Source organism: Cryptotermes secundus, unplaced genomic scaffold, assembly GCF_002891405.2.
Source record: "Cryptotermes secundus unplaced genomic scaffold, Csec_1.0 scaffold303, whole genome shotgun sequence".
Classification (NCBI taxonomy): Eukaryota; Metazoa; Arthropoda; class Insecta; order Blattodea; family Kalotermitidae; genus Cryptotermes; species Cryptotermes secundus.
Genome location: NW_019726229.1, coordinates 3045592 through 3069493, shown reverse-complemented (window position 1 = coordinate 3069493; position 23902 = coordinate 3045592). Strand labels below are relative to the sequence as shown.

The 23902-nt window shown below is 37.3% G+C and overlaps 1 protein-coding gene and 1 long non-coding RNA gene across 7 annotated transcripts in view; one reads left to right on the top strand and one right to left on the bottom strand.

The window, feature by feature from the left end:
• The first annotated feature begins 801 nt into the window (after positions 1 to 801).
• Positions 802 to 2056, top strand: LOC111864036. Its single transcript, XR_002842726.1, has 2 exons — positions 802 to 989; positions 1516 to 2056. It is a non-coding gene; the product is annotated as an uncharacterized LOC111864036 (long non-coding RNA).
• Positions 2057 to 6067: 4011 nt separating this feature from the next.
• The window catches only part of LOC111864013 (sodium/hydrogen exchanger 7), a 72182-nt gene continuing 54347 nt past the window's right edge, over positions 6068 to 23902 (bottom strand). For 4 of the 6 annotated variants that reach the window (XM_023850919.2, XM_023850923.2, XM_023850921.2 and 1 more), the window contains one exon: positions 6068 to 12567. In XM_023850919.2, coding sequence (XP_023706687.1) covers positions 12472 to 12567 — 96 coding nt within the window. In that variant the 3' untranslated portion in view covers positions 6068 to 12471. Of the gene's footprint in view, positions 12568 to 20907; positions 20996 to 23902 lie in introns of all 6 variants that reach the window. The other 2 variants (XR_002842717.2, XM_023850922.2) reach the window with 2 other exon arrangements.

The following is a 23902-nucleotide window of genomic DNA, read 5'->3' as shown; positions in this document are numbered from 1 at the left end:
GCAACACAGTGCTTTCCAGGGTCAACAGGCATTTCAACATATAAAACTCTCAAAGAGTTTGTCAACCTTCTCAATAAATGCATCTGTTGCCAGGTATTCACTGCAGCATCCTCCTGAATGAACAAAAGAAAAATGCGAAATTAGTGTGCTTCCTTACATGCTAGATTACCATAACTCTTCATAATGTTATATTTTAGTGTCCTTTTGCACTGATTTATGTCCATGATTTATTCTGACCGTCTTACAGTGCATACATTTATTCACCTTACTCTTCTCTCTTGCACTACATGTTTCAGCACAAAAGTGCCATCTTCAGGTGTCACACACATACCCAGCAGGCCCAGCAGTATAACACACGCAGTCACAGGAGCAAGACACAACACAAAACACAATACACACACGAAAGCAGGAAGAATACTCCGATAGAAGAAGATAGGCGTGACTCGCGTATTGAGATACAACATAAGGATGACAAATCCTGAACAGTTTTAATATTTTTAATATTTAAAATTTTATCAATATATATGATGAATATATATTTTAGTATAAAGACAACAGGGCATGCAATGAAGTAGTTTGACGCACATCGAAAAGCACCTGAAGATGGCACTTTTGTGCTGAAACATGTAGTGCAAGAGAGAAGAGTAAGGTGAATAAATGTATGCACTGTAAGACGGTCAGAATAAATCATGGACATAAATCAGTGCAAAAGGACACTAAAATATAACATTATGAAGAGTTATGGTAATCTAGCATGTAAGGAAGCACACTAATTTCGCATTTTTCTTTTGTTCATTCAGGAGGATGCTGCAGTGAATACCTGGCAACAGATGCATTTATTGAGAAGGTTGACAAACTCTTTGAGAGTTTTATATGTTGAAATGCCTGTTGACCCTGGAAAGCACTGTGTTGCCCACTAAGCGATAAGAGTCCCAGTATAGAGCACTGGTTATCTGCTTCAGCAGGATCAATATCAGGATTCAGTGTGGGTAGGACATTTTGTGCAATTTATTTACATATTCTGTTTTATTATTATGGGTGCATTCCTTATAATAATTTATTTAACTATTTTAATATTTTTGTTATTCTGTTTTATTATTATTGTGGGTGTATTCCGTGTCATAGTTTATTTACCTGTTTTATTATTTTTGTTATATTATTATTATGGGTGTATTTCTTCTTATTTTTCTCCATATTACTCTGTCCAGTACTGAATTGGTGAACATGAATACAAGATTTTGAATAATCATTGCATTTCCATAAGACATGTTATTAATTTTGCCACATGTTCTTGTCCATTGCTGCAATGGAAGATGAATATCAGATTTCCAGTATTCTGTAAGATATTATAAAAGGTTAATTAATTCCATCCAGTGTGACTTATATCACTGATGTCCAGTCACACTGGACAGAAATAATTAACCTTTTATAATACTGTGTGGGAATGTCGATGTTCTAAACGACAACCACATTATAACAGTTGTATATATTAAATCGTATAAATTGAATTTACAGAATAGCTGTGAAGCTATGTAGAATGTTCAAAAGTTGGCTGGCCCTCAAAGGGCAGTTTGTTCCACTGAGAGTGTGCTGGCAGAATTCGCTCCTTCGGCTGTTCATCTGGCCTGTCTGGCCAGTGATGTAGTACCGCATGCACCGGTAGAAACAGCTGCCTCGGTCAGTTGCTGGAGTTGCAGCAGCTGCGTTAGTTGCGTGGTTGCAGGGCATGGCCACAGGAGAGCTGCATCAGTTACGTTAACTGTCTGGTACCCATAAAGAGCTGAAGACTGTGATGGCTGATTGCTCTGAACTGAGTGTGATCACTGACTATTGCGAGTTCCCACAGTTGTTAGTCTGTCAGACCAGGATGAAACAAATCAAAATTCTGCAAGATATTCTGTTGTTATGTTTGCAATTTATTCTTGTCCAGAACTAAAGTGGAAGATGAATATCAGATTTCTAGCATTCTGTAAGATATGTTGTAATTTTGCCAAATAATGCTGTCCAGTACTGAACATCATTCTAATGAAATTAATAATAAATGGATACATCAGTATTACTGCTTGCTATATATATGATTTATAATGCTTTAATGTAACCAAGAAACTATGTTCCGTGTGGCTTTCAAGTGTAAGTTTTTACCAAAGGTGTGAGGTTAAATCAAGTTCCCCACCTTCAGCTTTCCTAAACAAAGGTATTCTGTGTATGTTATAGTAGTTCACAATGTGCAATGCATTTGGGTAAGGAGATGTTGGATTGATATGAATGAAATGGACTTTACAGGCACTGGTGAGAAATTTTCTGATTTTGCAACCCTGACCCCTTGTGCTGCAGAGGTTCTTACTCTGGTGTTTTCTTTTTCTTCTTTTTTTTTGAACTGGGTTCAGTATCACTTCACTCATATCCTTTGGAACGAATATGAGTGAACTGATATTGAACCTAGTTCAGAAAAAAAAAACAGAATAAGAACTCTGTAGCACAAGAGATGCGGTTGCAAAATTATTTATTGCTATTCATGTGAACTTAGGTTCCATGGGGTGAAGAGGGGTGAGATGCTACCATTACTGAAGAGTTTCCGGGATCTTCACTTGTTCGACTTGTTACTACGAAAATAGGGAACATAGAGAATATTTGCATGCCTTTGCACATGGTAGTTTGTAGGGCTTATAGCCATACATCTTCATACAAAGATAGGACAGCTCAAGAGGAGGCCATACGCCCTGGCAGAGGAAAACCTGTAGTTCTAAGTAGTGCAAATAAGTCACATAATGCAAGGATGGTTATTTCGTGTAATGAAAGTGGTTAGACAAAACACCAGTGGCATACAGTGGTAGGCTATTTTCAAGTGAAGAAATGTTGCTCGAGTACTGCGTTTCAGAAAATATGTATAGAGTAACAAATGGAAGACATAATTTTAGGTCTTCTTTCGAGTGTTCTAAATGGCTTTGTGCAGTGTTAATTATTGTACGTAATAGTGTAGAATGATTTGAAAATTCCATAGAGTAGGTTTGGCATCCAAATTAGTATTGGTATGCACAATCTGTGGTGCCTGTCACACATTTTCCATATTAGGCCTTTAAGAATCTGTATGAGCATTACCACTATTTCCAACATGAACTGCATTCCAGTGCCAAGAGTGAGGCAGCAGTAAAACATTTGTGGCTATTATATTAATACAACTGTAGGCTTTCCAGGTATTATCCATCACCCATGATATATATACAGTGTCCGTCTTGCAGTGCATCATGGACGAAAATCAGTGCAACAGGACGCTAAAATGCAACATTATCCATCACTTTTTTTTTATTTAAAAACATTTCAGAGACTATTCTGTCACCATCCTCAGGCAAAAGCCTACTGTTGGCCACACCTTGAACCTTTTGGCATTTCAGATTGGACGCTTGGCTCCATTTTGAGGTCAAAGCCAGATATAGGGACCGGCTTAATTGTTTGGGGTAAACTGAGTGGGAGAGAAACTATGGTCTCCAAAACATTTTTCATTCATTCATCAGTAGTCTGTCAGACGACAGGTCCACAATCTCTTCCAAAACAGTTCCTCCACTTAATGCGATCTTCTGTTTTTGGAAAGAGACTATCCAGGAAAAGTGATAATGTGGTAGTTTTTCCATTTGCTTTCCACATCGCAGTACAACAGCCGTTCAAACCACTCTGGTCACGCCTGTTGCTATACGAACTTGAACCATCTCGAGCATCATTTGTTCTGTGCTACTGGCAGGGCCTCCCTTGCTGGACAGGTCAAAGGTTGGGCATCAGACGAAGAGAGATACCAAAAACCAAAACATTTTTAAACAAAAATAATTGTAGTGTGTGCTATCATGAACTTACCAAAACTACCTTCCTAATTCTACATTTCTAATAATTCTGTGAACAAAGCATTAAATTATCCAAGGAATGCATCCTGTTGTTATTCTATAAATTTACCTTTAAAATTGTTCCTGTCTCAAGACAACCATCAAAAACTCACTCTGACTTCGCTGTGTTGCATAACGATCCCCAATAATTTCATCTATATATGGACTTAACCCTGAGAGAAGAATATTGGATAAAATTTTGTATGTAGTTGATAGCAGTGATATCCCCCTTCTTGTGAACTGGTACAATAATAGACTCCTTCCGCTGATCAGGCAATTTTTCCTAATGCCAAATAGAAGTAATTAGATTGTGGATCTTAGAATTAATATTTTGCCTCCTGCTTGAATAAGTTGTCAGAATTTGATCACTACCTGGCGATTTATACCGTTTCAATTTTGCAATAGCACTTTCAACCTCAAAAGGGCTAGGATCAGATATTAACGGCACAGCTGTATGGATTTCTGTTTGCCTAACATCACTGACCCTATGTGCATTCAATAACTGAGAGAAGTAGTTCCTCCACCTATTCAAAATGTTGTGGGAATCTGCAAGCAGATCACCATTCTCATCCTTCACTAAGTTATTGCTAGGCTGGTAACCCCTCTTAAAGTAATTTATTCCTATATACAGGTCTCTAATGTTCTTGTTCCTACTGTTCATTGCAAGCTCATCAATTTTGTCTTTCAGATATTCCCTCTTTTTGTTCCTGAAATGCCTGCTGGTTTCATGTCTTATATTGTTCACATTATCCCCATTTAACTTGCTTGGATCCTGTAACCATTGCAATTTGGTCTGCTTTCTTTGATCCAATAATTTTGAACATCCTTCTTCGAACCATGGCTTATGCTTCTTCGGTTCATAATAACCTAGCCTCTCTTTGGCAGACATTTTTATATTCTCTCTAATAGTTTCCCAAGCTTTATTAACATCCACCTCAGTTTCCAAGTTTTTCAAAGCCGCGAACCTATTTGAGATTTCAACACAATACTACTCTTTACCCTCTACCTCATTTAATTTCTTGAGATTGAACCTCTCCATATGAACTCTGTGTTGTTTGCTCACTGCCAGTCTTTCCCTAACCTTTGCCACCACCAGGCAGTGATCAGTACCACAACCTCCTGCCCTCAATGATCGGACATCAAGTATAATTGAGTGCCATCTCCTTTCTATCAAAATATGGTCTCGGACATCAAGTATAATTGAGTGCCATCTCCTTTCTATCAAAATATGGTCTATTTGATTGTGTATCTTCCAATCAGGAGATGTCCAAGTAAATTTATGGATATTACGATGTGGGAACATTGTACTTTTGACAGTAAGATTTTTTGATGTGGCAAAGTTTACTACTCTAACTCCATTATCATTACTAATTTCATGCAAACTCTCATTCCCAATCTTTGGTTTGAAAATGTCTTCCCTCCCTACTTTGGCATTTAAATCTCCTAACAAAATTTTCATGGGTACTTTAGGAATTTATCAAATACATGTTCTAGTTCTTTATAGAAAATATCCTTTATGTCATCAATTTTATCTTCTGTTGGGGTGTGAATATTCATAACAATGATATCACACCAGTGACCTTTTAGTATTATATATATATATATACCCTTTTGACTGCTGATATGATTCTCTTATGTATGAAAAAACCTGTACCTAATTCATGATTTTCATTCCCCTCTCCATAGAAAAATGTATAGTCTCCTGCTGGTGCGATGCCACCTCCATCCCATCTGACCTCCTGTACTCCCGCTAAATCTACATTAATTTATTAAATATTTTTCTATCTAAAATGCTGAAAAAATAATCTTTTTGAGGAAAATTGTAACTAATCTGTTTACTTACATATTACTATAAAAAAAGCAGTAGATCCAGAAAATTCATAAATACTTGTGTACCAAATTTCTTGACTATTTCATACTTTTCAGGAAAACATACCTTAATGTGACAGAATCAACACTGTGGGGAGACAGGTCTTACCACCTCCCCTTAATAAGAACTTATAAATGCTAGTGAACAAGAAAGTGCCATATATTGTTTCACTGATTATCCTGACGTCTCTACTTGTACCCAAAAGAAATAATTTTTAATTGGTGTGTTCTTATTAATAGAAATACATTTCAAAATTCAAGTATTGTATTGTAACTCCATTAATATTATACCAATTGGTGAAGCTTAAATACAACCTGGACAACAATTCAAACACTTCAATGTGTATTTCCCATCATTATAGTTTAAATTTTGGTAATTCTAATATCACTTCATATTCTCTTTACATTTACAGAACTCATATTATAAAATAAGTCATTCTCTACGGAAAAGTTAATGTGATAATCAAGAAAATATTCATATAAGCAGTGCTGTATGTAAATACAATCTGAAGGAAATTGATTCAATTCCAAAGTCAACATCTGCTCTCAATTCACACCAATACAGCTCTGAACAAACATGTGTAACAAGAAATTATTAAGTACAATATAGCTCCCTCTTTTTAGAAAGCAATAAATACATTATATAGGCCTCTAAAACTTCTTGTGATATATGTTTACTCCCAATGTATCCTTCAACACTTTTAATTTCCTTGTGTGATGGGAGAAGGCAGACCTTTTGTGTCCAACGGAAACAATAGACAGCAATATCAGTTTCTTTCACAGGTAGAAACCAACTGAAGAAAATGTATGCTGAACTATGCACAGTTTTCAGAACTTATGCTTCATATTCAATAGGTCCTGGGACTGGACCTATGCCCTCACCCCAGTCTTTTTTGGTAAATACTAGGACACTACCTGAATAAAGACTATTATTAGTTCATGCCATGTCCTTCGAACTTTATCATTCATATGAATCCCAACATTCAATGTTATATAATCTAATACTATCCAACAGGAACACAGTGGATTTACTGCTGACATAAATGACTACTGGGCTTTGTGAATGCAAAGGCCAAAACAGGCCACCCTTAAATTATCCAGCTTTGTGTTGGAATATGATGATGGTGGTGGCAGCTTATTTAGTCAAAGAAACACTGTTAAATAAACGAAGACATAATCAAATACAGGTCTTACTTTGCATTTTTTTTCTGTTTAATGCAATTTTGTAACTGCAATATTGTTGTGCACATGTGTACACAGTCACTTATTTGTGGTCAGTCATCTCAGTCTATCTGCAGTTGCAGACCATGTAATATAACTAAAAACATCTGTATTCTTAATTTAGTGCAATCCATAAACTTAAAAGTTAAAATCAACCATCATCGGTGAACATAGATTGACAAAAGGGCTACCAGTGGCATTAAACAAAGGATACCTATTACTCTTCAGGGCAAATTACATGTGATCAAGTGGCATGAATGTAACAAATGCATGGCTAGCATGGCCAATGCCATGGGAATCCAAGAATCAACTTTAAAAGCATAAGGAAACAAGCTGAGAAACTTAATGAATGCTGTGGATGTGCAACAAGAATAACAGCTGATAGGAACACAGATTAGGGAGCCAATTGTGGAGAAACTGGAAAAGATGCAGGCTTAGTGAATTGAGCATCAACACCAATGTGCCACTCCTCTGTCCACCATAATGACTCAGCCTAAAGCAAGAAATCTGAAAACTATTTCTTCTCAGTTTATTAATCAGATTGAATCACCTGATTACATTATGTAGTGTTGAATAACAAGATGATTCTGAATGGTTATATAAAAGGATGTGGGAGAGCACTGCTATATTCTATTTATGGTGGTAACTTCGTATTTGCCTGGGGAACTTACAAAAATCTCAGAATAGCCAGTCTCCCTGCCCAGATTTAATATGTGGATCTCATGCATACAGAGCATACATAGTAACCAATGTATTCCAAATGCAACGTTTGGCCAGCTGTTCCACAAAATAATCTGATGCAGGACTGGCAAAGATGTATGTATACACACGCACACACCCACCTACCCGAAGTAACAGGAAACTAAAGGCAAATAATATGACTGACTTTTCAGACATTGTCCATTGTCCTATTCATAGTGTGGAGATACAGACTAGCTCTACTGATTGGACCCAGCTGAGTAGGCTTTCTACCTGAGGATAGAGTCCAGAAAGTCAATCACTGTAATAATATACCATCATCATGAACTTCTAGACCTTATTTACAGATAATACAGTTCAAGGAGTATCTACAAATATAAAGAGATGGAAGAAGTATGAAAATACAGTTGAAGACAAAAGGCAAGGGATAGACAATTATGCATCTGCATGGTGCAGAGACAATGGAAAGAGGATTCTAAGGCTGGTATAGGTATCAGTCACCTATTCCATTAGGAAATGGAGATAACAGGACAGAAGGATGCTGTTTTCTTTTTCAATAAGTTTTGGAACAAGAATAACGCTACAGTGAAATATATCACACAGTAGGGTCACTTGTTCTATTACTGAACACATCATTCTCTTTATGTGAGCACATAAAAGAGTAAATATCAGTAATGTGGAACATAAGAATTTCCTGACTACATAGTGTAACCCCACATTTTACCATGACTTAATCTAAAATATTTGCCCACAGTTTACATCACTCTTTGATATAAGACAAACACATCAGGAAGTGAAGCCAACATGAGAAGGGAACAGCTGAAACATCAGAAAGTTAGGTCATTCTCCAACAGGCCTCACCACAGAGGAAAATAAATTAATTCAAGTGCTAAGATCAGACATAGCAATTGATGTGAGACTGTTTTCAAGGGTGCTTGGTGGGAGAGAGTTAAGCATGTCATTAAAATAAAAGTAGTTTCTTCTTTTTACTAAAACATTTTCTTGCTTGAAATTTCATCAGAAAAAGTTCTCCTTGCCATGTTGCTAAAGGTAACCTGAAGCTTAATACAGCCCCTGCCCCCAAACAATACTTTTCCAGTCTCTTTCACCCATCTCACATTATGTTACATGCCACCATAACTGTACTGAAGAAGCATCAACAAAATGGTCTCTCACAACCATTTCATTCTGTAATATGTGATACCACATAATTCTGCATACATATCAGATGTTTCTTAAAAAAATAATACAGACACACTAGTCATCAACAACTGACATCAAAAATAACACATCTAATGAAATGGTCATAAACAAACGTACAGAAAAGCCATTTACTATGTATGATACTTGTTAAGGATTGCTAGAAGTTTCATATGATACAATAACAATGCAATGCAGTAAGACAATATGATGCAGCCACTCCTTCACCAACCTGATACCCCATATTAGGAAGATCTCACACAAGGAGGATACATAAGTTGTTAACAACGATTGTGTCATAGCTCTGCACATGCAAGCACACCTGCAACAGAAGTGTCTCATTTCAGCACATGTATATTTCATCAGTAAATCAACAGGAAATAACTCCTGCTACTGTACATATAACACATTCACTGCCAACAAGGCTATCTGTTGCTGAAGTTGGCATCAGTGACAGCTTGGAACATCATTGCCAAGTCATGTCATTTAAACATTCTGTTATAGATGTAACCCGATTTCTAGCAGAGTGCACAGTAAATATCATTAACATTTAAGACTGCAGAATTCAAAGCTGCTGATAGTACAAACTTTGGGGAACTGAGATACATATAGATTTCAACAACTCATAGGAGCATAAACCCTTTTTTTAATAAAATAACAAACTGGCATATAGTAAGAACTGATTTTTGACATTCACATAATAGAGGCTTCTGTCAGTCTTTGTTTTAAGTATGACTTTTGCTTGGACAGCAGCTTTAAATATTTTGGCACTGGGCAGTGAACATGTTCAAGACCATAACTGCATAGACAATGCTGCTTTAAAGCATCCATGATACAAACATAATTGCAGCACTTTCTTATCGTAAAACATAATGGCTACCATGCAACAGCAATCATTTAAACAGAAGTACTCTACTCATGACATTCACACTGATTCACTTCTTTTACTGAGCTGTACATAAAGATTAATGGTTGGATAAAATTCTGATTTTTTGGAAGTTCCTTCTGCGTTCATCATCAGTTGTCCTAAGTATATCAATTCCTGGATGGTGATTACCTTCACTTACCCCTCTGCCTTTTCAAGACATATCAATCTTGGCCACATCTTCCTTTGCCTCCCTTCTAACTCCTCCTCGTCCTCTTGTGTTAGGTTAGCAGCATAGCTCTTGGCCAAATTTTGAAGGCAGCCATACCTTCATTACCTCCTCTTGACTCCTCATCCTCAGTTAGGTTAAGCAACATCAGAATTAGCCCCTTCTTAATCATACCCACACCTTCTTATATTACTACTCAACTCTTCGCTCTCCTCTTCATTTAGGTTAAGGAACATCGATTTTAGCTAACCTTCATTTATTCCCCGCCCTGCTGCTGAAACAAAACCAATCTTGCTCATCCCTTTGAAGTCCCATCTTCATCTCTTTCCAGTGTTTTTGGTCATGTCACAGATTACTTCTCACTGCATCTACTATTTCACTTCATGTGATCCCACTGATGAAACAAAAGTAGGTTCTCTGTATCAGAATGTTATCCAACCATACTGTATGTGGCTTTATGCCTGAGAAGATTTTAATGACCCTCCACTACACAAACTTGATGAGTTCACCAAGACAGAAAATAACAGAATATAAGATGTGTGACATGCCACCAATAACAATACCTACTGTTATTTTTCAAAATTATGACAAAGTAAGTACGAAAGTATACTAAGATTAGCAATGCTCTACAGATTCTTCAGTTTGGGTAGTACTGCTGATTTGCCCTACAGTGGCATTACACTAATGGATAAGTTGTGAATTTTTATATTTCTAACATTATGCTGTTGAGTATTTATATTCTGCTTTAGACACTTTGAATGATAAACTTTTCTGTGTCCATTGCACAGAAATATGCCAACTTGGACATACAAAGCACCAACTAAAATAACATAAAAGTATGAGACAAGAAAGAAACATCACTATTCAGATCAGATGCTTGCAGATTAACCTTCTTTAAAATTCCTTTCATGTCTGGATCTTCTGACAATATCTACTACAAGTTTTATATGAAACATTTCTCTGTAGCTTGAAAATTACAAAGTGATGGTACAAAACTTTGAAATTATATAGTGTAAATTGCAAGTAATGGAAATGAATAAAAGTAAAAATTATGTACAGTGACAGGACAGTAATTTGTGTAATTACTAATTTATAAATTCTGCTCACCTCTGCGTATAAAATTACTATTCAAACAAATATATGTATCCTAAATTCTTCTCAGAAATACTTCTGGAATGGATTTTTCTTTCTTGTCTGTTTCACATACATTCTGCTCTCTTACTGAATAAAACATCAGGAAACCAGCCTGTTACCTGTGACCATGACTTTCTTTCTCCAACCTTCAGCGTCTTGATAATAGGAGAACTGCCCCTTTACAATTACACTGCTGTTGAACTCAATGCACAAAATTTTATGTCCTCAAATACTGAGTGCTCTTATAGTTCAACCAGCCAAAGAATTCACAGAGGCAGTGGGGATAATGTTTGCTAGGAGGGAAGGGTCTATTCCCCTGATCTATCATCCCAGCCTGCATGCTGCGAGTAATCCAGCCAATAAAAGTGGAACAGCAGGGGTGGAGTATGAGAAGCATAAGAAGGGTAGACAGAGTAGGGGGTTGCTCTGTGAGAACTCTTTGCTTGGCTGCACTATAGAGCATAATGATACTGTGTAATAATGAGTGTAATTATTTTTGCAATACTGTATGCATAAAAGAAAAATACTGTTACATTTATAAAATGCAAGGAATTAGAGTAATGAATGGACAAGATAAAGCAAATATAGTACTCTGATTTCTAGTGGAGGTTAGACTTGTTTGCAGGAGACGTAAAACATACATACCCTAAAGCATGCAGTAATGCCAGACTTAATCTTGTGTTTTGTGTACCGCCCCCTAACACAGGGCACCCAATAACAGCCAAACTCTCCAACAGTTGTAATACAGTGACGCTGAATTCAATTATGTGCTGAGGCAGCACTCCCAAATTGAGGGTGCAACAACCCAAGTTTCCAGCAATGATGTAACAGTTATGCTAAACTCAATCATGCACTGTGTCTCATTCTCCCAAATATAGGGCATCCAATAACAATCCAAATCTTTAGCAGCTGTGCCATGTAACAGTGCCAAAATTCAATCATGCACTGTACATAGCACCCCCAAACATAGGGAACACAATAATTTACATTTTTAACAGCTGCTGCATATAAAAATGCTGAGATTCAATCATGCACTGTCTCCAGCATTCCAAATGGAGGGTACCCAGTAACAATCTAAAGCTTCAACAGCTGTTTCATATAACAATGCAGAAATGCAATCATGCACTGTACATAGCACTCCCAACAGAGGACACCCAATAACAATCTAAATCTTCAGTTGCTCTTGCACAGAGCAATGCTGAATGCAGTCACGTGCCATGTGGTATCTGATAACAACCTAAATCTTCTGTAGATGATGCAACATAGTGATGCTAGTTTCAGTCTTGCTTTGTGTGTGGTACTCTCAAACAAAGTACCAAAAAGCCTAAATCTTCAACAGGCCTTAATGTGCACAGCCATAGCACCAATATCATGTCTTGCACCTAGATGTCCTTTCCTCCAGGTCCAGGTACACGTACTCTTGTATCCATTAGCCGATTCCCAAGGCCCAGGTCACCAGAAGCAATTAGACTGTCACTCTGTTGATCAGCATACAACATAAAAGTAAGACACTTCTCTCTTAAATTTTACATCCAGCCATTAACATATTCATACCTTCCCATACATACCAGTGGAATGACTCAACTATTAACGAAACACCCTTTTACCCAGGGAAAAGGGTGATCCACTGGCAGGTAATCCAGTAACAACACAAATAACAGAGTAACTAACCTGTGAGCCATGCATCCTCTATAACTGTGTACAGTCTGGGTAAACTCAATTATGGGTTGCAAAGCATAAGGCTGAAGAGAACTGAGGATGGGGGCAGAGGGTGGTAGTGAGACAATGAAGTGTGTACATGCACACACTCCCCACTCTGTTCAGCTCTTATACTTATTGAAATACTGTGCCTGGATGGCCACATTCTAACTTTCACAGTACCTAGGGCAACTCATAGGTAGTGGACCAAAGAGACACAAATCTCTTAAATTATCAATGTTCATACCAAAATACTTATGAAGTACAATTTTGTGTGAATATGTTGAGGTTATTCTAACAGTAAACTTTTCTCTAATTAAAGCTTTTGTTCTTACACCTTATAGTCCTTTTACCTCTCTGCCCCCTGCCTGCTGAGAAGTGGGCAGGATCAATAGGTTCCAAATTATATGGTAATGGTGATGACTGGAATGGGGTACCTACAGCTTAACAAGGTATCAGAACCACAGCATTTTCCACTTTCACCAAGTTTTAATTTATGGGATGTTAGGAAAGGAGATGGCACAAAGAAAATTCCATGTGACATCTGGCTGGTCTCGAACCTGAGAATCTTTTAATAAGACACATTTTTAAATCACCAATTTCCCTACTTGAAGAAGTATTGCCACTGTGTGAATTAGTGTATCACACTTTGTGTAGTATTCTAATTTATGAACAGAATGTCTGATGGAAAATGCAGGAGGAGGTGGATGATATATCTATATTGAGAGGAAGGAATCAAGGAAATCTGTCAAATGATACATGTATTTAAAAAGATATTCCCAGAAAAATGGACAGAGAAAGTGAAAGCACTTTCATGGCCATTCAAAATATTCAAGTGAATTCCCTAACATAAGTATCATGTCAAGTGCAACTACTAATAGCAATTTACAAAAAACTGATTATTTTTAAATATTAAGTAAATAGAAAAGTAGGTCTGTTGTCAATAAAGCTCCACACTTTAATTTGGGAGGTACCATGCTTGAGTGTCTGTTTAGTTAAAAGATATCCCTTCTTAGGTTCTCTATGATTCTCCATAACATCTCCAGTGAGTGCTGGGATAGCACTTTATAACAGGTCCAACAAGGCTTCTGAAGGTCCTTAAACACCATTTATAATCCATTCTCCCATCCCACATCATGACTACAACTGAAACAGTATCACTAAGTGCCCAACATTCAATTAAGGAGGCAATAGAAGTGCCTGCATACAGTTGAAATGTTGTGCTGAAAACTTCCTGCAATTAAATTCAAAGCCTAAGCTACAACCTTGTTAGTATCAGTCTAAAACATCTGCGAGGGTACCTCAGCATCAGACAGTGATGGTGATAATTATGGCATTATTAGAATGTTGCTGGATTCTGTTTTCAGCACACTATACATAATTACATATGACTGAAAGCCAGAATAGTGAAAAAATAAGAGATGGCCATTGCTAGGAAATGGCAAAGTAAACACATTTCCAACTGTCAGAAGTGACGTTTTCCATACAGTCCATGCCGAGATTCAATAACATGCTATATGTGCAATACATACACTTGACAAAGGCAAAGCCTATTCATAAAGTGACAATTCTATTCAGACCAACAGATTAACAACAGATGACAGAATTACTACAAGCAGTCTGCAAGCTGCTACTGATGAAACCTGTCAATATGGAGACTTAAACTAAAGTTTCAGTTGCTTCTCACCCTAGAAACAACTCAAGGCAGAAAAGCCACTTGTGATGGATATACGAGGGTAAGTCAGAAATTATCCGCACTTTCTCCATAACACATCTTTAAGTTTGTCATGCTGCCTCCTACGCACGCACTGTTAGAGTTGGTACTACTGTGGTCATGTCATCGAAGTTTTACCTTGATCGCATAATTTTCCTTGATGCTGTGACAGTGTAAACATGGCCGCTCTGCTAGCAGTGTGCACCAATGATTAACAAAGAATAGTGATCTGATTTCTCTGTTTGGAAGGGGTGTCGGGGGCTGAAATTCATATGTGGGTTCATCACTATGAGCCAGAATCCAAAAGCCAGAGTATGGCGTGGAAACACCCGGGATTGCAAACGAAGATGAAATTCAAGACTCAATCTTTCGTGGGAAAGGTGATGCTAACCGTTTCTTGGGACTCAAAAAGGACTATACTGGAAGACTTCCTGGAAAAATGGTATACCATCAACAGTGCAAGATACAGTGATTTGCTGGCCAACAATCTGAAGCCAGCAATTCGCACCAAATGCCGAGGCCTATTGTCAAAGAAAGTGTTGTTGTTGCATGACAATGAACACTCACACAAGGATGGCCAGACCGTTGAAACCATTAACCATCTGTGTTTCGGGGTGCTGGAACACCCTGGCTACAGCCCAGATATCGCCCTTTCCGACTCTCATCTCTTTGGACCACTCCAAGATGTTTCACGAGGTTTTTTGATTTTCTACGGACAAAGAAGTGGGGGAAGCAGTGCATAAATGGTTACGCGGCCAACCAAAAACCTTCTTCGTGGAGGGAATATGCAAGCTTTTGGACCACTGGACCAAGTGCATCGAAAAGGGAGGAGACTATGTAGAAAAGTGAAGTACTTGTTCAACCCCTACTTTTCTATATATGGATTGGAAAAACAAGAGTGTGGATAATTTTTTACTTACCTACGTAGTAAATATGCAAAAGACACGGCCATAACAAGATAACATTTACACAGCATAAGAAACTAAGTACATGGATGGCTAAGTGCATTCTTTGAAAAGTTTGTAGTTTCTTAGTTGGTAAAAAAATAATTTTATAGACAATGAAGGTTCAACAATGTTTTCAAAAACCTGCACTGGACCACATCATAAATTTTTATAATTCATTCACCTTCACACTGTTTCCTAATTTCATGCCTAAGTCTCACATGTAACCTGCTCTTCAATTTTCATATTTAATTTTTCCCATAGGCTACATGCCTCACTTATATCACTGTCCTCGATCAAATAACCCAGACAACATTAGGGAAAGAGTATAAATTATGAAGTTCTACATTATATAATTTCCTCATTCTACTAATGCCCCTTTCTTAGGTCTAAATATTTTCCTTAGATCTTGGTTCTCCTTATGGTCTGCACCTTCAAAACACAGTAACTATCAGTGTATGTACTTCCCCTAAAAGTGAGATACCTAGATTCAGTCATAAAAAACGTGAAAATCTCAATTCACCCTGAAGACGTAGACAGCATGTTCCTTTGAAACGCTGATATCCATCTACAACTACAGCGTCATAAACCAGAAAATCACAATCAAAACAAATATCACCACAAAAATCTAAGAATTTGTATGTTCCTTTCTTATAAAATATAACATCACAAGAATGCAGACATGGACCAAAAAATTTAAAACGTGAAAGATTTCCCCACAAATCCTGGCTTAAAAACATAAATGCACCATTATACTATTCAAGGTTTACACAGAAAGGAGGAGTTAACAAACATGCAGGTAACAAAGTTATAAACCATAAATCATTCTTATCTCATTATGAAATAACAGAAGAGAAGAAAAATGAAAGAAAAATATACGCTTTGTTTTGGAAAACTTATACACTGCAAACTGACAATCCTCAAAAACAGATAAATCTACAGTGATACTATAGCAGAGCTAAGCAATTAAGGAATTTATGCAGAAATGATAGTCAAATTTCAACAAAATTAGGGGCAACGATAAAAACTGAATAATAGCCACATATATGTCTTGAAACTGCATTTACAGACAGTAAAAAGACAGGATATTTACATTCTGTACTAAAATGTGTGATATGGTTTGTGAAGTTAATGACAACAAATGGCCATTTTCTCCTTTGTTTAGAAGCTACACTACTTTTGCACCAAAACCTTCAATTATAACATTAACTACTGAAATTATTTGACCTTTTGTATGTCATGCCAACCATCATGTTCGAAAACACTGTTCTGGCTTCAGTAGGTCAATTATTAAGCATTTCAGTGCTCAAAACCACACATTCATTTTGTACAAGTATTTTGTGCTGTTCACACCAAACCTGCAAATATTTGTTTTCAGGCATAAGCTTTTATACATAGGTAAGTCAATAAGTAAGTTACAAATGGATATAGAACATAAACAAATAAGAGTACTGATTTGAAAAATACTTTTATTTCTCAATATAATCTCCCTGTACATCGAGGCACTTGTCCCATCGTTTCACAAGCCCCTGAATACCAGCAGCATAAAATTCTTTTGGCTTCTGTCCGAACCAGGCAGTGACTTCCCTTACTACAGCTGCATCCTCGGGAAAATGTTCAGCCAAAAGATGGTGTTTAAGAGGGCCGAACAAATGGAAGTCGCTTGGAGCAAAGTCGGGGCTATATGGAGGATGCTCGAGGACTTCACACTTGAAATTTTGCAGCATCTCATTTGTCTTATTGGCAGCACGGGGACATGTGTTGCCATGCAAGAGCAACATGCCTTTGGTGAGGAGTCCTGGTCGCTTCTGTTGAATGGCCTTACAAAGTTTCCTGAGGATGTTACAGTAGGAGTCGGCATTTACGGTTTGTCCTTGAGGTTAGAATGCAGTGAGCAGTATGCCTTCATGATCCCAGAAGACTGTAAGCATCACTTTCCTGGAGGATGGTGTCACCTTAAATTTTTTTTAGCAGGTGACACAGGATGTTTCCACTGCACTGACACACGCTTTGTCTCGGGCTGGTAATGGTGAACCCAAGTCTCATCACCTGTGACAATTCGGGATAGCATATCGTGTCCTTCATTGTGGTAGCAATTGAGATGCTGTAATGCCAGACCCATTTTTGCATTTTGTGTTGTGGAGTCAGCATGCACAGCGCCCATCATGCACAGACTTTGTGAAAACCTAACCTATGCTGTGTGAACACCCCTGGTTCCAACAGCAGCCCAAAGAATTTATGCTGCTGGTCTTCAGGGGCTTGTGAAATGATGGGACAAGTGCCTCGATGTACAGGGAGATTATGTTGAGAAATAAAAGCATTTTTCAAATCAGTACTCTTATTTGTTTGATTTCTATATCCATTTGTAACTTACTTATTGACTTACCCTCGTATTATACCCCCTAAGCAGTAGCTGTTGACTTCCGTGTATTTGTTTCCAACATTCTGAAAATAAGTTACTAAGGGCCAAGCAGAGGCACTCAAAACAACATACATTACTGGAATGATACATTTTCTCCCTCTGGTCTGCTCTCATAAATTATATAATTTTATTACCACAGCAGTACTTTCAACTTTACATGAAATTAACTTCACCTGTCATGCAACCCATACAACAGTTACTACAAATGATTAAGAACAGACATCCCACTGATAGGGGCAGGCCTAGAAACACATTCATTCTGGGGGGGGGGGNAAAAAAAAGACAGAAAAAAAAAAAAAAACAAGTCACCAATATCAGACAAACATCATTCTGTGAGTGGAAGAATATTTATTCATAATATCTTATTCCAGAGGCTTGGTGCTTACCCACCTAGCATGCCACATTGCAGCAGTACAAACTGCAATGCTTATTTTTAATCTTTTCATTGCTATGGACTACTATAGTAGCACTGTGCCAAAAATGCTCATTTTGCTGAAGGCTGCTACAGTGAGTGTTATCATATGGGTTTCCTTATTAGCTGATTTTAAAGTTGGCTGGGTACTGCCAGATAAAGCATCTTGCAAAGCTACCTATGGAAGAATTTGAAAAGCTTTTGGAATCATATGCTAACCATAAAACCTCAGTCATAAAAGACCGTGAAAGCATAAATAAAGCTCCAATGGGGATTGGCTTACAGTTGGTATCCCTATTCACGACAGGGTATCTTACTGGAGTGGTGTAAAAAGATAGTAGTTAAATATAAATAACGTGCAATATATTTGGCAGAGTTTGTTGAATTTCACAGTGTTTATCTCAAAATGTGTCTGACAGTGATCGAAATAATATGATTATAAACTTTAAAATATGGTACAAAAGCAGCTACCTGCATTATTTCTAGCTAGTAATGCAGCCATATTAGCAAACAGCTGCATTTCTACCATCAAAGCATAATTAATACTTTTCTGCCACTGAGGAATATTTTGATGGCCCAGCCAGTATCCAATCTGGTCAATACTTCAGATGTGTTTTCTATTACATGTAATTCATATACATGCTTAAAGATGCAACCACAATATAAAACAGTTGCTTTTTAAGACCTCCTCCTTCATATCTTGGTCCCTAAACATTCTACTGTAAATACTGTTAAATTTTTACAAAACAGCCTGGAAATTCTAGAATAGTCCGTAGCATTAAACCCAGACAAAGGAAGGCATTAATAAACTAAAAGTATCTCTCCAAATATCTAAAATTGGAACCACAATCTACACTGTGCATATTACAGAAAAGCCAATTATTCACTGCAAAGACACAAAACATGATAAATGATACAAACTCCGTCCTAAGTGCAAACAATATACATTTATATGTCTTTGATCTTGTTCTTTCTACACTACATGTTTCGGCCTCTATCGGCCATCATCAGGTGTATACTCTTAACGTTGCTGCCACACTAAACCCAGTCTAAAACTTAACATTTAAAAACACAATGNATAACACCTGTACAGTGTGAAAACAAGAACTAGCCGCTCCAGCACTTAGACATAGGGCGAGTAACCCTAAGAATTTTAAATTTTAAATTTAAAATTTAGAGAAAATTTTAAAAGATTTTAAAAACATCATAACTAAAGATTTTTAGAGTGCTACTACAAGAATATCGGGTTTGACGTGTGCAACATAATCTACATACCAGACACATATCAACGATGTAGATGTTGATAATACGAAGAACGTGACATTGTGTTTTTAAATGTTAAGTTTTAGACTGGGTTCAGTGTGGCAGCAACGTTAAGAGTATACACCTGATGATGGCCGATAGAGGCCGAAACGTGTAGTGTAGAAAGAACAAGATCAAAGACATATAAATGTATATTGTTTGCACTTAGGACGGAGTTTGTATCATTTATCGTGTAGAGTGCAACAGGATGCTTAAATATAATATTGTACACAAAACATAATAAAAACTGTAATAGTAAAGCATTATTAACAGCTACTGGGGGTAATACACAATCAAATGATATGCTGCTGAATGATTTTGAATTATAAACGAGAAACTATGTGGGAGGAATGGACATGCCCCAATTTAAGGTAATATTCAGGACTTCATCTGTAGAAACTTAAGAAACCCACAGAGGTCTATTAGACTACCCAGCTTCTAGATGGGATTCAAACCAGATAACAGTATCCGCCAAAATACAGTACTGAAATGAAAAGACATCCTGTTGATACCACTGTCTATTCATGTGAAGACCCCTTGAATGACAGAACCTTCTCGAATCCTGAAGAAATGGTCTGATCACCATGTTCCTATAGTGTTCTTGGGTGACGGTAAGAGCATTGCCTTCCTCATCCTCAATGAAATAGGGACCTGATATACCGTGCTGAGATGGCACACCATAGCGTCACATGTGTACTATGTAGCGGTTTCTGGACAATAACATCTGGCTGCTCAAAACCAAGGAAGCGAGTTGTCTGGTGACCACTTCTATATGAGTGGAAATAACTATGAACACTTTTTCCTCCATCGAGGGACCCATTTCCAATAACAACTGCACAACACAACTTCCTTTTCACTACTGGGAACACGTGTGGCTGGAGCTATTCCCCATCGACAAACGCACATGCGTGTTCAAGATGCACGAGTTTCAGTACTGCATATTTTGATGCATGCTGCACTTCCCAAATGCCAGTAGGATCGATATCTGCAGTGTCATCTCACTTCATGAAATAATTTAGTGTGACTATACAAATGAAACAGGTTATCTGAATTCTCACACAAAATTAATATGCAGCATAACTTCCTAACTTATACAATTCAGACAAGTACAAAAATGTGTCATAATGTACCTTCAACTTTTGTTTATCAAGCCTCCCAGAGAAACTGAGTGAATAATAAATAAATAAATAAAAGGAATGTTTGTAGTGAACAGGCAAATATCTTCTATTGCAATTTTATAACCAGGTTCCACTACACACACAATCAGGTAGTGTCTGCACTGTGCATACAAACAATCCATACCACAGTAATAAATGGAACACATACCCAAGTAGAATGCTCCAAGCAACAAAAAACAGTCCTACATGAAATTGTGGGCTTCGACACTTAGTTGGCTGCGAATGTCTGCATCCTCCTGTCATGATCGCATGCAACAAGAAAGTTGCACAGAATCATAATCCACCACAGCTAGGGCTTTCACAATTATCACACAACTCCTATCATACCCTTACTTTCCTATGCAGCGCATTAACACATTCATGCCACACAATCCCAAAATCAGTCACTTTGCATCAGTGTAATTCACTGATTGGTCAGCCTGATTGGAGTGGTGGGGGCAGGGTGACTTACTAGTAGGTTACTAGACATTTAAAATAAAATTGATGTTTCACTAGGGTAATTCAGATAGGTTGCCAGGCACTTAAAAAACTGGATTAACATTCACACTTGTATGACTCACTGACATGGACCCAAGGTATGGGCAACCTACACACAAACTGGTGCAAACATATTAATGACATTAAGTTATACTCACCATATTCACTCAAACAAGAACAGCATCTTTAAAATGTCCTACACACTGAGAGCTCCATTATCCTTTGTAATTTATATCAAACTCTGGTAAAAGAGAGTAGTTATGTTTATTTTTACCAGTATGAAATAATTTAACATAAGATATTCATCTTCATCACTCAACAGGCCCATACATTCATCATGAACCATTACCCATTAGCTTTTCCAATGAGTAAGCACTGCAACATGAGGGCTGTGGGCCGAAATAGTGAAGCCCCTACTGATTCCCCTACATCATCAAACAAGTGGGGTAATGAGTTAGCTGTGAGGCAGTTGCCAGCCAGTAAAGAAGTGAACAAGGAAGCAAAGGCATATCTATTGTTGGGAGCCATTATCAGGCAACAACTAGTAAAGACAAACTGAGAAAACACAGTGTGTTGTAGTGATTCATACAGTGTGTGAATTAGTGTGACTGTTATAATTACTGGTAGTTACGATTTATAAGTGTTCAGTAAATCCAATTACCAATTGAAACACAGTGTCCAATCACAATATATATGATTCCAGACACCCACCTGAGGTACACATACATTTACTTTTATGACATCCACAATATTCTGCTATCTTTGATTATTTTGTAAAACCAATCTTATGGGATAATGTAGTATTTGCATTATTCACTTAAGAAATAAATACAAGAAAGCCAACCATGGCAGTGTGATAGTAATACTGGGGATCCTGATAGATGTGGTGGTCCAATATCAAGAACCTTATTAATCAAAGATTAATTAAGTTGAAAGATGAAGATGAGAGTCTGACTTATCTACTAACAACTAAAAAGCAGCATACAATCATAAAAAGGAAGCAAAACAAAAGGAGCATTTACTTTTGTACGTGTACAATACTATAAGATTATGGGTCAAGCATGTCATGCATTTGGACTGGTCTACCCAACAAGATAGGTTAGAAATCACTGGTCAGAATACAGTAGAATCACTATTTAGTGATGAATTTCACTGATGCCAAGTCAGTAAGCTCAATGTTAAATTAGCGCCACTTAAGATTTTCCTCAGTTGTGTTCAAATTCAGTGAGCCCAAAAGAAACCTAAAACGGGGTTTTACTGTATGCGGAACACACAAAACTGGCAAAGTTGAATCCTTAGAAATAATTTTATTCACCATTTTTAATCTTATCATCTGCAATTTATCATAGTTTCCTCTGTGCCTCTCACCTTACTAACTTGTTCATTGTCATACGTACAGAAACACCTGCTCTGCACTGAACAGGGTTTTTAAATACACAGATAAGTGTAACACTAATTTGTTGTGATAAATTAAAAAAAAAATAAGCAAAGGTAAATGCAAAGTTGTCTTTGTGCTTAACTAATTAAACACGAAGCCAGGAAGGTGTATGGGGAAGTCGAAGTACAGATCCTGGTTTTCTTAACCTCAGCACTAGTTGGAGATGAGTGGTCAGCTTCACGCTCCGGCCTCTTTACCCTCGGCGAAAGAGTCCCAGTACCCATTGGATAGAAGACTGGGTGGGTCCCAGACAACATGGATAAGTGAAAATTCTTGACTCTACCGGGACTCAAACTATCACCCCTTGGTCATCCAGTCTGTAGCCAGTAATACTTCCTTGTTTTAGACAATTTTAGATAGGAAACACATCAGACAAATGTTTACCTATATGTACTTTATTACAGGTTTCATTTAAACACATTTTAATCAGCCTAACTAGTTTCACAGAGACCCCAAACTCTATGAGGATATTGTACAATGCTTCCCTCCCAACTGAATTGTAGGCTTTCTTGAAGTCTATGAATAGCTGATGTACTGTCTTGTCATACTTCCATTTTTCCTCCAGTTATCTTACAAAAAAAAAAAAATCTGATCAGTACTTGATCTGTTACATCAAAACCCACAATGATGATCCCCAATAATTTCGCCTATGTGTCAACTTTCCCTTGAGAGTAGCATATTGAATAAAATTTTGTATGAGGTCAATACAAGTGATATTCCTCAATAATTAATAGTCAGTTTTATTGCCCTTCCTGTAAACTGATAAAACACTGGACTCCTTCCACTGATCAGGCAATTCTTTCTTACTCCAAAAATAATTAACAAGTTTATGGATCTCGGTTCATAATGTTTCACCTCCTGCTTGAATCACTTTCACCAGAATTTAATCATTACCTGGCAATTTATACTTTTTCAACTTTGCGATGGCAATTTGAGGCTCAAATGGACTAGGATGAGGTACAAATGGCTCAGCTGTACATATTTCTATCTGCCTAACATCACTGACCCTAGACACATTTAATAACTGAGAGAAGTAGCTCTTCCACCTGTTCAAAATGTTGTGGAAATCTGCAAGATCATCATTCTCGCCCTTTACTTAGTTCTAAGTTGGTAACCCCTCTTGAACTCATCTATTCCTCTATACTTGTGTCTAATGTTCTTGCACTTACTGTCTGTTGCAACCTCATTAATTTTGTAAGATTTGAGGTTTTCGCAATGGTGACTATGA